We start from the raw sequence: 15867 nt of genomic DNA, 5'->3' as shown, positions 1-15867 counted from the left end.
AACCTACACTCACTTGGTTTTACTCTCTGTCTACTCTATTTTGATGGTGCTAATAAGTATCATTACTATCTGGTTTGAGTATCACTTTCTTTCAGTTGGTTCTGTGCACCTTTTGGTAAAAGAGACAACGAATAAAGGATTCCATAAAACAGGGGTGGTCTGGACAGCAAACTACTGTCCAGAGGCCAAATCCCATTTGCCACTTGCTTTTGTAAACAAAGTTTACTGGAACACAGCCTATCCGAATGCATTATCTATGGCAGCTTTGAAGCCACAGGTAGTGCTAAGTAATTGTGACAGAGCCCTTGTGGCCTGCAAAGCCTAAAATATTTACTATCGGGCCCTTCACAGACAACCGTATGCTGGCCCCAGTTGTAGGTGGTCTGTGAAATATACGAGCAATTTTTAGGTAAACCTTTATCTGTTGTTTCCCTTGATTGTCAACAATCCCAGCTCCACAAGTGATGTTTTCCAACCCTACTTCATACCTTTGACTTGTGAACAATGAAAAGAAGAGCCTCTTAGAAACTGAAATAGTACCATTTTTGCCTGAATTTCTCTTTGTGCTCTCTAGCTCTTCCACACCTCTTAGAGAACTAAACTAAATTTGGCAATGAATTAACGCCAAGAATGTGGAAGACATACTTCCGTTTCTTCTCTGCTTTATGCCCTAATAAGCAGCTTAATAGAGTCAATTAAAGGGTAGGGTAACTCTAATGTGACAATCAACACAGTGACAAAATGGATCAGCCAATTGAGAACGTTGTTTCTATCTGGAATCAAATCAAATGCACCTAAAAGTCAAATCATCTAAATTAAGGTCAATCGGAGCATGATAGCTATAGGTTAGACATGTTCTTACACCATGCACTTCTTAAATAGCTACACCTCTTAAGCCACTGATTCATTTCTACCTTGTATAGTTATTTACACACCTGCTCCACAGCCCCTATTTCACTATAACATTGAGAAATAAAATCATCAATTTCTTATTCCCTTCAGGGCCTAACACAGTGCTTGGCCCATACTGGTCTCTAAAATATTGATGGAATGAATAATAATCCAAGCTGGATTTGTTTGAAAAGGTTCAAACTGCACTATGGCCTGGATACATGTGTTCTAGTCCTGGCTTTGTTACAAATAAGCTGTGTGATGTTGAAACATCCTCAACTCTAAAATGAGTACTTACAAAAGTGTATCTCTTAGGGTCCTTTCAGCACTAATATTCTATGCTTCTTTTGTGATACACATGACATTATTTCATATCACTTCATAAAGAGCACTAGTTATCACATCACAGGATTCATTCAGAATAAATTTTCATGTTGTAGACACCAGAAAGAATCAGTGAGAGTCTCTGACAGGGACCCACCCACTTTTCTTGAGACTAAGCAACTACGAACCTTAAGATACATAAAAAGAGAAAGTATCCAAGTGAACTATTAGTACCTGAAATATCTTAATGGTAACAAAGGGCAAGGAACTGGTCATTCAGATTTTTTAAGAGCACATTTCAGTGTGTCCTAGAGGGGCCTTTAGCACACAGCAGGGATGTAAAGTCTAAACTGTGGTTTCTTCTATACAGGAACTTACTCTAGAAACCACAGAGCAAATTTTGCATGCTGTAGTAAGTCAGGCAGGAAGGGGCTAAACATATGTAAATTTGTCTACCCACAGCCAATTAGGTGAAAAAGACAAAACAAATTTAGAGGGCAAAAGAATGTCCATTAATAATTAGAACCTGTGGGTTTTCTAGATCACTGATATTTTAAACTAGATTGACTTCCAAGTCAGTAATCTAGATTTCATAAATGCTTTAAGAAACAATAAAATAGGTGGGAAAACTAACCTTAAAAGAGGAGAAGTTAAAAACAAAACATATGACAGTTGGCAGATAATTTATTTTGTCTGAAAGTAACATGCAACATACCATCCCTAAGGACTTAGTTATTCAGAGAATAATAAAACACCTCATATGAAAGCAATTCTGAAAACACTGGTGCAAGGGTGTGCCACACTTGGAAAAGCCAAGACTCTGAAGGTAGAATGATGGAGGATTCAGGGTCAGAAGACCTAGGCTTTTTGAGCTGTGAGATTTTGAACAAATCATTCGATGTCTCTGGATTATAATTTCCTTAGGGGTAAATTACAAGGGCTGGACTAGATGATCTCTAAGGTCCCTTCCAACTCTAAAATGCAAAAGGTTCCTTTAAATAAGTGTTTCCCAAACTGTTCCACAGAATATAGCTAGTAAATATTCTAGGTACCATGATCAAATAATTCTAGGAAACAATGAGATACACAAAGTTGGACAAATGTCTGTACTGCAGGATTTCTCAGACTTTTAAATGCGATTTCCACTGTTACTCTCTAAGACAACAATACTATATAGTTTGTAGTGTTTCCCAAGTTTCTGTGAACACCGAATATTTCAATTCCTGGAACGCTTTTAACATTTAATAGAATCCCAGGATCTTAGTGAACACAATTTGGGAAAACTGGCTTTGCACAATAGACTTCATAAACTTAAAATCACACGCTGAAGGAAACAAAATACTCATGTAATAGTTTAAGGGCACCCATTTCAGAATCCACAACAACATCTCTGTAGTGTTTGTCTGTCACAAAGCACTTTATCTTACTTTAACTCCTCGATCTTTTACTCTAGGAAGTCAAGGACAATGGAAGAATCATTTCCATTTATCAATGAGAACTGAGTTTCCCTTCGAGAGGAAGTAACAAAGTATTTTCTGCTCAGGAACAGAATGATCACAATCTTCTGCCACTATTATCATTTGGTGACCCATCCGCCGAGACCCTCTTGTGTGAACTGACTTGTTAGGCGACACCGCAAGGAAGAAGGGAAGCAGACAGAGCACCTGTGACAGATGATGCGTCAAGTGCTGTCACATATAGGGCTTCATCCAATCATCTCAATAACATTAATTATTTTATCTCGTTTTGTCACTGAGGAAATCAAGACGCAGGAAATTTAAGAAATGTGTTCACAGTAATAGAACTAATAAATGATGAAGCTGGGATCCACACCCCTGTCCACCTTTTTTTTCTTGAAAAGCAACTTAAGATGTTTTGAAATAGTTTGATAGTATATTTTAAAACTTAATTTGGGCTTGTGGTGCAGTTAAAAAATATATATTATTTTGGTTCGTGGTTGAAGTCTGCTTGAAATATGATTTGATTTACACGAATATTTGAACAATGGTTATAGGGAGGTATAAATTACATGAGGGCCACATCTTAATAATTATCACCACTTGAGCATTTCTGGCATACCAGGCAGACACATCCGTATCATCTCATTTAATCATCCCAATAACTCTAAAAGGTTAAGATCCTGGAACGACTACACCTTCAAGATCTTGACCATGGAGTTTCCTCTCTGATCACTCTCCTTCCCTCACTCCCAGGGACTTTCCTTTTTATCTTATCAGAATCTCCAGGACCCTCCCTGTTCTCAAAGTTCAGTGTCTCTCTTGATTTCACCTGTCTTTTTTTTAACATCTTTATGGGAGTATACTTGCTTTACAATGTTGTGTTAGTTTCTTCTGTATAACAAAGTGAATCAACTCTATGTATACATATATCCCCATATCCCCTCCCTCTGCGTCTCCCTCCCACCCTCCCTATCCCACCCCTCTAGGTGGTCACAAAGCACCGAGCTGATCTCCCTGTGCTATGCGGCTGCTTCCCACTAACTATCTATTTTACCTTGGTAGTGTATATATGTCAGTGCCACTCTCTTACCCTTCCCCCTCCCCGTGTCCTCAGGTCCATTCTCTATGTCTTCATCTTTATTCCTGTCCTGCCCCTAGGTTCATCAGAACCTTATTTTTTTTTAGATTCCCTATATGTGTTAGCATACTGTATTTGTTTTCCTCTTTCTGACTTACTTCACTCCGTATGACAGACTCTAGGTCCATCCACCTCACTACAAATAACTCAATTTCGTTTCTTTTTATGGCTGAGTAATATTCACCTGTCTCCTTAATGTTCATCAGGATACTCTCGATTTTCATACCTAATCCCTTTACCAATGCCAAACCCTACATAAATTCATTACTCAGATGCTTTCCCTCATTTCTTGTGGGAGAAGGGTCAAAATACCCTGCCAACTCAGACCCCTGCACTCCCAGGGGCCCTCGCTACGGCTTAGGCATCCTTTTACTCGTCTCTATTTGAATGCTCACCAAATTCCCAAGAGCGATTACTCCAAATCTTTTGTCACACTCTTTAGGCCTAGAATCTTTTCTTTTTTTTTTTTTAATCATAACAGACGACCTAACCTCTTTACTGAAATGTAGGCTTTTAAAAGGTTGAGCTTCACTGGCCTCCTTACTCCTCCTAACATCTCTAGCATAATCAATCTCCTCCTTCCTGTATCACTGTCAGGAAACTCTCTCCTTTCCTGTAAGACTAACCTCAATCTTTCTTTAAAAAAAAAAGACCTAGTTCCAACTAGTCCCTGTTTTCTATCACCTTGCTCTACCTACAACCAGTCAGATGCTAAGATAATCTTGCCTCAAGATTGTCTGAAGGGACTCTTTCCTTTGACACCCAGTTTTTCTAAAGACACACCCTCTTCACTCATGCATTCCCTAAACCCTTTGGAATGTACTTTCTACCACGTTCACCCCTGCTCCCTTCCCTGCCCACCACACACAGACTACTCTACTGAAACTTCTGTCTCAAAGACTTTCAAAGACCTCCCAACGGACATTTCCAATGGCCTCTACTCCGCCTTTACCTTCCTTAACCTCTAGGCAACACTTAACAGAGCTGACCAGCTCTGCTAGAAACTCTGCTCTTCTTGGGCTTCTGTGATACTCTCTTGATTCTCCCAGCATTTTGCCATTTCTTTCCCCGTCTTTGCCTAAGGCTCTTCCTCCTTCCCACTATAGAATCTATGCTCCCCAGGTCTCTCCAGATTCTTCTGGACACCTTCTCTTCCTGAACTGCTTTAACCTGTTCCCAATGTGCCACCTATTAAGTTGCAGGAGGTCCTGAGCTTCTTGCCCAAAACTCTAGTTCTGTATTTCTTGCTGGAAGTTCCTGCCTGCACTTGGTTGGTAGGAAGGGTGGTAACGTGTGATTCACGTGGCCAAATTAAAATGGCCAAACCAAGCTTATGGCTTTTCCTCAGAAACTAATTTATTGTGGTAGGGTGAATTCTCTAACCCGTTCACCATCCAACCTGCCATCTTTCATACTCCTGTTGAGGTGGGAGTATTTAATATAACCAATGCACTTGTTATACTACAGATGTTATCGATGACATATACTATCAAGAAAAAGATCTGCTGGATAAGTACTCCACTCCAAAGAATGTGAGGATCCAGGCCAAACATGGAAATCTACACACCCATGTGACACAGCCTCTATACTGACTTTAAGACAATCCCAGGGCAGCAGTAAAAAAAATATTTACAACCATCTCCTGGATCCAAAAAGAGTATTTAATGTGGTTCGCACTGGGTGCTACTAGCCTTTCAGGGCTGGACGATTCTTCCTTATGAGACTAATATGGATACAGAAGGACCCTTTGTATTCTTGGTGTCTGGACTTTGAATACCAGTAGAATTTAGCACTCCCCTGCCCCCAATTTAACGCCTAAAAAAATGTAGACGATCCCTGTAGGAGAATGGCTGGATTCTACCTAATCACTGAGACCAGAGCAAGTAATTTTGCAGAAACGTTTTATTTTTCAAATCATTTCAGACAAGAGACCTAGGACTCTTTTTTTACGAACACTGTCCACTCCCCACCCAATCAATCGCCAACTCTGTACATAACTTGAATCCACCCCATCTAATACATTCACACTGCCGTTACTCCATTTCACAGCTTTACTTCAACTATTACAACACCTTTAAACTCAGGCTCTCCTTGCATCCACTTCAGCAAGCTTGACCCTATCCCTGCTCTGTCCTCCAACCTCTACCCTGCAGTACAGCTCACCTGAATTTCTCAATCTTCCCCTAGAAAAGCCCATGTCTTCTATCTTCAAATCTTTGCTGTAATGTTCCTTCCACCTGAAACGTCACCTTCCATGATGCAACCTGCCTCCTGAGTTAGAAATCTTGGCACCATCTTTAAGTTGTCCTCCTCCATTTCCACATGCAGTCATAAATTCTTTTGGAGGGCGCAAATCCCTTTGGCAAACTGATGAAAGCTACGAACGTCTCCTCAGGAAACAACGGATGTACGCCACATTTTACATACAATTTTAGGGGCTTTATGTCCTCCAATGTCTATAAAATTTGGTTGTTCCTCCTGTCCACAATGTAACTGCCTTCTTTTGGGTCCTCACCATCTCTCAGCTGTTTGAGGTGCTAGCTAAACTGGCTTCCCCCCACCCAGCCTCTCCCTTAACGAGCAACAGTGTACCTTCTGCGTGTCACCCGTTTACCTCCTCCAGAATGACATTCCCAACTTAACTTATGCTACACAATCAGTAATTATTTGACTCAATGCTTCTGAGTCACTGTTAAACTTTCAGTTAAACAAAAGGACATATTCACTCCCTTGGAGCTGGCCTGTTGGGCATTTGACTTATAAAACTGAGAATACAGAGAAAGTGGAGACAACATTGTTTCTAGAATATCTGAATACATAGGGTTGGGTTGATCATTAATGGTCTTCCAAAAGGGTGATGTTTTTTTAGGCAGTTCCTGGAAGTGGAGAGACAGAGATCTTGTTTTAGAACAGAGCTGAAAGGAAATTCTAGGTGATGGGAATACTATGCAGAAAAAAATGGGATCTAAGAATCTCAGATAATACAAAACAATGAGGCTACATATCGGCACCCAACCTACAGGGCATCAAAACAATGAAACAAACAGATTTTGTAAAGTGGCGCGTCAACTAATAAAGTAAGAAGCTAACAAAGCAATACTGCTTTCCTTCTCTCTCTCTCTCTCCCTCAGACCCCCCCCACCTCTTTCTTCCTCCCTTCAGTGCTCTCTCCTTTCACTCTGAAGTCTTGTAGCCTCTACAGAGCACACCCAAAACTCCCTGATATACTGAAAATCCCCCCTGGGTTACACAGTAACAACAGCTTCTAAAGTGCAGACATGATCTGTACTGTGTGTTTCTTACAGAAACTGTCCCATTATAAGTTACAGCTGCCTGTAAGGAAGCCACACCTCTCACCCCACTGCCCTTTCAAAAAGCTACAATGAAAAGGACGTGTGTGACGAAGGCAGCTATGGGTATTCATAATAAAATAAATCCAAAGGATTATGACATGAGTGGTAGAACAGTCTCGGTTTTTCACGTTCAATACAGAAATTATATGAGGGGGAATTTGTCCACCAAACAGCTGTATTTAAATGCACGTGTAAGTCAAATGACAACAGAGAAAACAGCGGTAATTCTTCAATATTTAAAATAACTCCTTCCGTGAAAAATACTTTAGCATATGAAATTCCATACATATAGCTACATTTTCTCCTTGCTGACTCATATAAGTTGGTGTCTTAAAAATGTTTTTTAAAAAGTACAGAAGTTCTGTCGAGTATGTATAAAATGGGAAAATACTAAGTTCATAAATACAAAAACTATCTGTCAGAACTAGGTGATTTCCAAAAATGTGATACAGGAATTGGCAGTAAAAATAAAAACAGAAATTCATAAAGAATAGTAAAGGACTGTATCTCAAAGCTCAGGCACAGAAACAAGTAACACCTACATGCTACGCTGAAATTCTCAATGACATGAGAATTGGGTTTTCACTGCAATTTTTAAACATTAAAAATAATACAATTTTCTATATTCTTTTCACTTTATCTTTTTCTTGATAACCGAAGGGACTGCATGTTCAGGTGGGGAACAAGGGGGACTGGAAGGCCGAAAAATAAATGTAAAGAGAATCATGAAAAATAAGTCATTCATGATTCCATCTACCAACAGAGGAAAACACTTTTTAATATTTTGGCATATTTCCTTCCAGTCTTTTTTTATTCATGCATTTTTTGAGGTTGTATTGGGTGCACAATTAACAAATGCAAATACAATTTTCCCCAGTTTACGTTACACTGCTTTGTAAGTCCGTATGTTTAAATGAATAAAGTGGAGTCAAAGTACATTTCTATTTATTAGAGCACTGCTATGTTTAACACCAAGTTCTGTTGTGGCTGCTGCCATTTAATAAGTGTTAAACAACAATAGCTACATTGATTCATTATTTTAATACAGAATTTAGTTTGCTCCATTTAATTTTTTCACCTTGTCCTAATTTCAGGAAAAGCTTATTACTTCCTTCCTCATGGTATGTCTATCCTATTTTAAAATTTACTAAGCTTTTAGAATGTATTAAAGCAAAGCATTCTCTACAGATGCGAGTTTAAAAACAAACACCCACCAAACACCTACAGATGTCCAAGGAGAAAAACAATGTTTATTTTTCTGAGAAAGGCGAAGATGGCATCTTTGAAAACCAACAAGACAAAGGAAAGAATTCAGGAAATCATCACGCATATACTAATAATCAAATCCGTCCATTTTCGAGCAAATTAAAAGGTAGCATTTTTCATCAACAAGAGTGATTAATGCTCTTTTTTTCCTTCTCCAATCATATATTTGCATAAAATAAAGAACAGAGGGTTGAAAGGCTTTCTTTCCCCAAAGGGAAGGCAAACTCTGCTAACAAGAGCATAATACAGGAACAACTGTTCTGAAATATGGTGGGATGCTCTTTTCTATTTCTTTTTGGATTTTTTTTTTTTATATGTGGTTGACAGTCTCGTTTTCAAGCTCCAGATCCTTACCCTTTTGGGGGCTGCCCCCACTTTCTAAACAAAGTCCATTCTTAGAGGCTGTGTCAAGGTCTCCCAGGATCACACAGAGCCTCCCAGGACCACCCGCTGTTGCTTGCTCTGTTGGGACATTAATAATAACAACACCTTAGAAGGATTAACAACAACAACCCTGTGGAGTGGGCACTATTATCTTTATTTAACAGAAAGTGAGGCTTTGGGAGGTTAAGTGAAAAAGCATGCAAGACACAGAGCCAGAACTTAAGATGGGGTCCCTTTCAATTAGGTTGAGTGATGGTTAAAGAAGTTAAGATGTGAAATCGGCGTTACCAGGGCTCAAGGAATATGCTAAGAGGCAAGATTTTTGGAGGAAAACATGGGAATAATATGGTTTATAATTACGATTTCTTTTATAACTCGTTTTAAAAAGTGAGTTGGGTTCCCCACAGATAGGATTGCTGGATTTCGCAAATAAAAACACACAGTACCGCACAATATTTGGGACGTGCTTATACTAAAATATTATTCATTGTTTATCTGAAATTCCAATTTAAGTTGGTGTCCCGTACGCTATCTGAGAACCCTAGAGCAAAGGCCTTTATGAAACAAACAAAAAACACTAATAAATTACAAAGCTACAATTCCCAAAGCTGAAATCTGGGATGCTCTGTGTGCCACATGTCTTTGGGAGGCCAAGTAAAGGGAAGTGTAGTGGGGCTACAGCTGTTCTTGACTGAGCTTCCTTCTCTTTTTTCTGGTAGCTGACAGAACCCTTGACTCCAGAGACCTGAGCTTTCACCAACTAGGCCATTTAAATTCACTGCCTCAAAATTCCTGACCTTTTCCCACTTTATATGGATGTTGTGAAGATTAAATATAGCTGAGGTTGGGAAGGGATATCATATACATCTTTAAATATTTATTTATTGGCAGAGTGCTTTGGAAATATATTCTCAGAAACTTGGAAAGACTGACTCCCCCTGTCCCCGCCCACCCCAAGAAAGGGCTCAGAAAGTATTACCAATATATGATGAGCCCAGCTGACAGCAGCCTCTAAAAGGAAGGAAAGAACAAAAACGAGAAACGTGTTCAAAACCTGAAGCGAACTATGGAAAATGTAGTGAGATGCCAAAAGGGACGCCTAGCGGAAAAACTGGATGATCATTGATGATGGCGAATTCCGTACTTTTCAAACGGCCATGGTTACATATTTCAAACGGTTACCTTGACGCACAAGCACTACTGAATCACAAACACACTGAAATAGCCTAATCCCAAAACAGGACAAGACCTTTTTATGTATACCAATTTAATTTTCTGCTCATTTCCCCTAAACCTCCAATTTCCGTGGCTTGAGTAGGTTTACCTTCTTTTAAAACGACAACAAATTGGGACTGGCTCAGACAGTGTTCATTTAAACATTTCTCTGAACACTTTAATCTTCAAACTTTAACAAAACCCAATCTACTACACATAAATTGCTGTGAACAGAAACTGCTTGAAGAGGATTAATCAACAGCTTTGTATGTCATCCTCTAACAAGGCCAAACACTGAATCACTGTTGAATTCTTCACGTGCAGCTACACCCAGTTAATCTTCAAGAAAGCAGCAAACTACGTAAATCTATTTAAACTGGGGAGATAAGTACTTCACTCATCAAAAGTTTTAGCAACACTTAACAAGTACAGCTATTGGTTGGCAAGATCGTTTGAAAAGAAAACACACACACACACACACACACACACGAAAATTCTTATATGCACTCCCCTACCCCAAAGACCCCACTGCAAACCACTAGGCAAAAAAGTACTTGCTACACACCTCAATTTGTAAAAACCAAGTATATGACATCACTGAATCAACTACTTCAAGAAAAGCAGTTCCGAAATGGAAGTAAGGAAACAGGAAGGGGAAAGTAGCTAATAAAAGAATTCAAAATAAAATGGAAATATTTATCTTCTCTAATTAAAGGAAAGCACTTTTTCTTTTGAGACATACTAAAAATATTTTCACAACTACAGAAGTCCTACTAAAGGGCTTTCATTTTGCTTGTGGCGGTGTTCTCATACAGACTGGATTTGCTTAACGAATATCCTGTATCTGCACGTCACAGTCAACAACCATAGGCCATACACGTTTCTCCACTGAGACTAGAACCAACAATCTTTGTCTAGATATTGCCTCCTGGGTTATCACCCACTCAAAGCATCTTACTCTGACCTGAGCCAAGCAGATGTATTTCTAACATGCTCATGGGCCTGTGATGCAGGAAAATCCTAAATGATGCCGGAGATCAGTGCTGCTTGACGTCCTCCATACACAACGTGGGGCAGGAGGGGAATGAGCACCACCCACCTCTGTTTAACTGAAACTGGCTGACTCCTATATTTGTAAAGTTTTAAGAAGAAATCGTACAATCACTCTGTAAAGCAATCCTTTAACATCAATGCCGATCCCAAATATCACGAACCCACCGTCCATGTCATTCACAGCATCCTCCTTCACCTGCAACTCCTTCCTCACCACCACCTCCCTGCACCTGTCCATGGCCCAGATAGGTGGGAGGAATCCCTAAACCAGACTTTTGAGACTAGAAGGGTGACGGGCAGTGATGCAGAGAAGCTCTGTATGAGTTTTCATTGAGATGTGCACGTAATAAGCAAGCTGCCGTAGCGTGGTTGTCTTAAGAGCTTGACTGCCAAAGCCTGGCTCTGCACTTTGGGTCATACAGACTGAGTACGGTACTTAATCTATGCCTCAGTTTTCTTAACTGTAAAATGGAGATATTACCATTACTTACCTCACAGGACTGTCAAGATGACTAAATGAGTTAACCCACCTACAGCTGGGTGGTTCTCAGCAAACCACAGGCTATAAGATGCTCAGTGATGGTTTGCCACTAGTAATATATATGTATAATACAAGTGTGACTCCAGCTTATTTTTTTTTCCAAAGGTGATTTTTAAGTATTCCTCACATTCAGTGTTTTCCTCAGGCAAACTATCTGAAATCAGCTCTAACAGCTGATCATATATTTCTAGATTAAAATCAAACTGCCTTATACACCTAAAATGGACCTATTCTTTCATCAAAATGAACAAACTAATGTGAACTGAAAGGTGCAAGCTTAATGTCACAAAATCTTATAAAAAGCATTAATTAGACTTCCCATTTAGACTAAGCCAGGATGAGATCACAAAGTCACTCATGGTAACCAGGTCCCCTTGCTGGAAGTGTGCTTTCCCAGTGAATGGCTAAATACTAACAAAAGAAACCTTTGACTCAAATACCACTGGTACCCGGGGTCTTGTGTCTGTATAATGCCTACACATTCATTTCTTTCTTTGCCTATAGAAAAAAGAAAGTCTGTTTGTTTTTCTGATTCAGTCAGCCCTTTTAGTCTCTGAATCTAAGGAGAGCCTAGTGAAAAGAAGAGCATCTTATCAGCGTGCTCCAGACCAGCAGGCTGTCCCCCTCCACACACAAAACCTCCAGCCCCTCACAGCAAAAGGCCTCGCCCTCAGAGCCTTTTCCCCATTTCAGAGCTAACACCCCACCGGGTTCCGACAACAAATAAATGAATACACAAGGCCCTTACATAATTAGCCATCTTTTCAGGTAGAGGGAGGTGGGGTGGGGGGAGGATTCAGGAGAATATTTATTGTAAATTTGCTTCATTTATGAAGTTGATGAAAATGTACTGGATCTGAGGGCATTTATTTTAAATGAGGCCACATGAAGAGATTTTAGAGATGCCAGCTTCTGAATCTTGACAAATTTTAGTATATACTTCAGCCAAGTCACAAATGCAGATTTTTTTTTTTTTTAATTAAAGGAAGGGGCTTTTCTTAAACCAGGTAAAAGTTCCATTGACTTGGAAAGCAAGGGCACACAGACCAGGTGTGTTTACTGTCTTTGTAAGGGAAAGCTAACAAGTGAAAGAACCAAACACCAGAAAACAATACTTTTTGACAGTCATCGTATCAGAAAATTAGCATCATTTTCAGATATACTTATAGTAAGAGTGCCCTCCCTACCCCACCCCCCAAAATGACTTTGAGAACAAAAAGGACTAAACATAATCAATAATCCTGTGAACGCCTTTAGGAAAGCCACCAGGCATCACTGTCATCTGTCGTGATCCTAACAGAGCCATGGTCTGCATGGAAGGATACAATTTGATTGAATCATTATTGGGATAATAACTTAATTGATTTGTCTCAGTGGCTAAGGATGTAGACAAGAGATTATGGAAGAAAAATATCTGCAATCGTGTTTTTGTTTTCTCAACAAGCATCTTGCCACTGACCTCTAAATCAGTTTAACCTTTTCTAAACAGACCTGCACATTTTTTACATAATTTAAAGCTAGGTCTTGTTAATGCTGCTGCTGAAAGCCTCCGTGAGATTTACCACAACATGGCTTCAGTAACCTTCTTTTAAAAACAAAGATGAAAAACAAAACAAAAGGCCATGACTATAAGCTTCCAGCTCCACTCCTTTTCCCGGCAGGGGATTTTGATCTAACCACTAAAGTGCCTTTGGAGTTCAATCTGTTAAAAAATGTATGAAACGGTATTAAAATAGGAAAAGGCATGTGTATGACTCAGGCTTATCCAAGTATCTCTGCAACTAGGATGTCACAGGATTTCCCTGTGCTGCTGAAAACTGAAAACCTTGAGAAAGTGACAGTAGAAGTTCCTGTTTCTTTTTCTTTCTTTTCTTTTTTTTTAATATATAAATGGGAGGGGGAGCGAGCGCGAACACACACACACACACACACACACACACACACACACACACACACAGGTCTTCCGGGTTTCGTACGAATCGGGCAGGTTCTTTGAGGTTCCAAGTGAAGATTGTTGTATCCCAATCTTAAGACTTATTATCGTACTCTTCCACACACAAAGGTTTCCGGAAAAAAACCCAAACTTGTTGCAGAGCTGGGCGAAGCCCCCGGCGCGCTCCTGCTCTCGCCGCGCCGCCGCCCCTTCCCCTTCCTCCGCGTCCCGCCCGGCCCAGCCGGAGGGGGCGAGGGCATCTCCCCGGCTAAGGTCACCGGCCCGAGCCGTCCCCGCGGGCCGCCTCCTGCGAAACAAGGTCACCGCCCGGCCCGGTCCCTCCGAGGACGACCGCGGAGTCCGGCCGAGCGCTGCCACCCTTTGTAGAGCGGGGCGGCCGGCCTCCCCGCGGCATCCCCGCCGCCGCCTCACCTGCTTGCGATAGGGCGTCCTGCAGCTGCTGCTGCCCCCAGGGTTGCCGCTGCTGCTGGGGAAGATCATCGCGGCGGGCGCGGGCGGCGGGCGCGGGCGCGGGGCAGCCTCGCTGCGAGGGGGAGGGCGCAGGGAGGGGGCCGGCCGGGGCCGCGGCCGCTCTGGGAACTCCCTCTCGCCGCGCGGCGGCGGCCGGCGGGGGCTGCAGCTCCGGGCTGACTTCTCCGCCCTCGACCTCCGGACTCTCCTAAAAGTGCGGCGCGGCGGCGGCGGGCAGGACTCTGGCAGCTCCGGCGGCCGCCGCCCTGCGTGCCATGGACGGGAGTTCGCGCGCGGAGCTGGCGGCGCCGCGGACTCTCCCGGCGGCAGCGGAGGAGCAGCGCCGCCGCGTCCCCACCTCCCGCGGCCTCAACCACCGCCCCGAGAGCGCGCCGGCCGGGGGCGGGGAGGCGGCCGCGCACCGCCTCACGCCGCGCCCAGGCCCACCCGCGCCTCCCCGCCCTCCCGCCCGGCGCCGCGCCCGCCGCCCAGCCGGCCGGCTGGCCCCCGGGCGCTCCCTCCCGGGCTCGGGGCCGGAGCGGGGGCCGCGCGGCCCGGGGAGCCACCGGCGCCCCCGCTCTGGTGCAATGGTTGGGTCTGGCTCCCCGCATGCCGCACATTCTTTGGAGTACCCACCCCCCTCGTCTTTTCTTTTTTCCCCCTCGGCTCTTGGCTTCAGCACCCGCGGCAGCTTTGCACCCGGGCTCGAAGCCCCTTTTCAGGGCACCGCGCCGGGGATCACGCTAACACCTGGGTAGGAAGCCAACTGGTCCCAAGTCTTTTTCTCTTTCACCCTTCCAAACTATCCCCCCGACCGTCCACTCTCCCAGAAAAGGTGCGGGCAATCACTCCTACTTCAACGAACAAACCAGCCTTCCATCAAACCTCTGCAAATCCCCGTTCCCCCAATTCGCACGCTAAAATTTTAGCAGAGAAAATGTCTCCACTCCCCACCCCCTAACCGCAAAAACGCACGGTAAAGTTCGTACTTCATTCCTATGCCAGAGTTGGCAAGCTTACCTTCAAGATGCCAAAGTCATATAGCGAAAATCATTTCAATCCATCGGTTTAGTAAGCCTTCCCGAAAACTGGAAGTGTGTGATCCTTCTATATGTTAATTATGAGATGCGACACAAATGTGTTCTATTGAAGGGACACAGAAACAGCAAAACAGGGACAAAGTGAGGAGGTAGTTTCCTTTGTTTTTCAATTGAAATTAAGGCGACTCAAGATGCCCCCCGCCTTTTTTTCTGGATCGCCTTTGCGTTCGTTAGCGTATCTAGCCTAGAACCTGTGCAAGGCAGACGTCCTCTACAGCAAGTCCCACCGGCAAGAGCCCCGCGGTCTGTGGATGGGCCACTGGGACAGCTGGCCTGTTCAGCAGTGACTATTACAGGGTTATATTACCGCACTAAGCGGTCAATATTACAGCGTTCTTCCTTGGCCTCTGGCCTCTAACGCCTTCCTGGAAAGGGCCATCTGCCATGATAATGAAAAATCCTAACTCGGCTAAGAAGTGAAAGCTCTCAACTTCTGGCTGCCATAAGGAAAACAAAGTGTCCCCTATGGAAACCGAGTCTTCTAGCAAAGCTGTGACCATTCAAGGGTGTTTCCAGCAACAAGGAACTAAAAAATATCCATCCTAGATATCCTTCCTACTGCTGACCTAGGGAGCCACCTCCATATGATGAAGGGCTCCCAACATTCTCAAGCACACCTGATTGAAAACAACTATATACACAAACTATATATATATATATATAATTCTTAACTCTTTAAAAAAAAAGCAGCAGCAAACTTTAAGTGCAGTACTAGGTGCACAATGGGCAAGTACGAAC

At 42.6% G+C, this 15867-nt stretch overlaps 1 protein-coding gene across 4 annotated transcripts in view; it reads right to left on the bottom strand.

Annotated features, from left to right (window-relative positions):
- The window catches only part of RBMS1 (RNA binding motif single stranded interacting protein 1), a 213684-nt gene that overhangs the window by 116735 nt on the left and 81082 nt on the right, over positions 1-15867 (bottom strand). For 2 of the 4 annotated variants that reach the window (XM_089916780.1, XM_089916781.1), the window contains exon 1: positions 13991-14423. The exons of the other annotated variants lie outside the window; for them this stretch is intronic. In XM_089916780.1, coding sequence (XP_089772906.1) covers positions 13991-14059 — 69 coding nt within the window. In that variant the 5' untranslated portion in view covers positions 14060-14423. Of the gene's footprint in view, positions 1-13990; positions 14424-15867 lie in introns of those variants that run through there. 4 annotated transcript variants of the gene reach the window in all.

The sequence above is a fragment of the Delphinapterus leucas genome, chromosome 8, assembly GCF_059928025.1.
Source record: "Delphinapterus leucas isolate spDelLeu-1000000601 "Yukka" chromosome 8, BTC_Dleu_Yukka2, whole genome shotgun sequence".
Classification (NCBI taxonomy): Eukaryota; Metazoa; Chordata; class Mammalia; order Artiodactyla; family Monodontidae; genus Delphinapterus; species Delphinapterus leucas.
This window is presented reverse-complemented; position numbering and strand designations above follow the sequence as displayed.